Source organism: Limulus polyphemus, unplaced genomic scaffold (genome assembly GCF_000517525.1).
Source record: "Limulus polyphemus unplaced genomic scaffold, Limulus_polyphemus-2.1.2 Scaffold10794, whole genome shotgun sequence".
Taxonomy (NCBI): Eukaryota; Metazoa; Arthropoda; class Merostomata; order Xiphosura; family Limulidae; genus Limulus; species Limulus polyphemus.
Genome location: NW_013676404.1, coordinates 5,372 through 7,413, shown reverse-complemented (window position 1 = coordinate 7,413; position 2,042 = coordinate 5,372). Strand labels below are relative to the sequence as shown.

The 2,042-nt window shown below is 31.6% G+C and overlaps 1 protein-coding gene across 1 annotated transcript in view; it reads left to right on the top strand.

Annotated features, from left to right (window-relative positions):
• The window catches only part of LOC106476528 (ADP-ribosylation factor-binding protein GGA1-like), a 15,674-nt gene that overhangs the window by 9,514 nt on the left and 4,118 nt on the right, over nucleotides 1–2,042 (top strand). Inside the window, exons 7-8 of the mRNA XM_022380364.1 lie at nucleotides 652–808; nucleotides 1,645–1,859. Of these exons, the coding sequence (XP_022236072.1) occupies nucleotides 652–808; nucleotides 1,645–1,859 (372 nt within the window). The remainder of the gene's footprint in view (nucleotides 1–651; nucleotides 809–1,644; nucleotides 1,860–2,042) is intronic.

Sequence of the window (2,042 nt, the reverse complement as noted above, 5' to 3'; positions counted from 1 at the left end):
GTGTGACAATTGACTCTACTGATATTAATATGTCAACATTATCGTAACATTAAACTTGTGTAATATTAGGCTAATGTACGTGTGACAATTGACTCTACTGATATTAATATGTCAACGTTATCGTAACATTAAACTTGTGTAATATTAGGCTACTGTACCTGTGACAATTAGCTCTACTGATATTAATATGTCAACGTTATCGTAACATTAAACTTGTGTAATATTAGGCTACTGTACCTGTTACAATTAGCTCTACTGATATTAATATGTCAACGTTATCGTAACATTAAACTTGTGTAATATTAGGCTAATGTACGTGTGACAATTGGCTCTACTGATATTAATATTTCAACACTTTTATCGTAACATTAAACTTGTGTAGTATTAGCCTACTGTACCTGTAGCAATTGGCTCTACTGATATTAACATGTACATGTAAAAGTATAGTTCTTGTTCCTTAATAAGGTAACTTTATAGAGGAAAATAAAATATAAGTTACAAATGAATGAAGCCATTCCTATATAACAAACTGACTGGAAGTACTTACTGTCATAGGTCACAGTGTATTGAACTATCATTGAAGTATCTTGGTTGCTAACAATATTTTGGAATTTTTATGTTAGTTTTAACTAATCATTTCTTCTGTTTCAGCAAAATCTCCTGTTCCAACATGTGCTACTGAGAATACAGATAAAAACAGTGTTAGAACAGCTGCGGTAAAAGGATTAGAAGAATTAGACGTATTAAGTCAGTCGTTGCTTAAAAAAAGTTTACCAGCCAATGCCCCAACTAAGTCTGAATTTCCAAGGTAAATTTCAGATGGTGTTTAAACACCAATCAGTGGTAGTTTGTGTTATATATACGACTGACAACTCTTGAAGTTAAAATTACATGGTTATTTCTTTAACGCCTCAGAATTCTCTCTTAGTTTTAGTTATCTACTTGTAATTTTGTGTATTATATTCTGGTTTTATCTTAAGAATTAGTATTTTTAGTGATATTGAGGCCTGTTTTTATTATTGTAATTGTAATTGTAGAAGTAAAATGGAGTTGATTAAAAATTATTTTTTTCTAGTCACAGTTCAATCGAACTGTTTGGATGGAGAGGTTAAGATCTTTGAAATTGTCTTAGATTGTAAAGGGAATTGATAATGTTGATGCATCATCTATTTTCATATTTAACAGTGAGAATAGTAGGACTAGGGGACACAAATATAAATTATGGCAGGTAGGAGTCATCTTCAACTAAGACAGTTTTATTTTCCTAACAGGATACTTGACCTTTGGAATGTGTTTCCTTCGGATGTTGTAGAGGCAGTAAATTTAAGTGAGTTTAAGAAAAAGCCTGATAAGTTATGAATGATACCGGTTGGCTTTGAGGTTTTTATTATATTTACTTAATAGTTTTTAGCTTAGAGGATAGGGCAGCCTAGATGGACCAATAGGTCCCTTGTTGTTCCAAAACATTACGTTACGTTATATTATAATGAGACTATCACTCTAACACAGTAGAAGGTTATTTTGATAATCAAGCTGTCATGTTAGAACAGTATAAATTGATATTTTTATAATCAAACTCAGAACTTTTATATGGTTGAAAAGGTTTGATGGAGATTTTTGTTTTATTCACTGTTTCAATTTTAGTGCTCCCCACAAAATTCCAATGAATCTGCTACCTAAACAACCACAAGTACAAACACCAAGCTCACCGTCCCTATTACGTGTACATCATCCCCAAGACTCAAGTTCTAAACTGGAAACAGAAAATCGAGTTCCATCAGTTTCTCCATCTAAAGTTTCCGTGCAAGACGTCTTGTCGCTTGCAGATATCACAGTACCTTTACAAAGTATACAACCAGGTATTGATGATGTTTGTAGAAGATAAAGTATTGTTAGAGGTATAATTCTATTGTTCTTGTACATTACTGCAAGATATAAGTTAATAAAACCAGGTATTGATGATGTTTATAGAAGATAAAGTATTGTTAGAGGTATAATTTTATTGTTCTTGTACATTACTGCAAGATATAAGTTAATAAAAC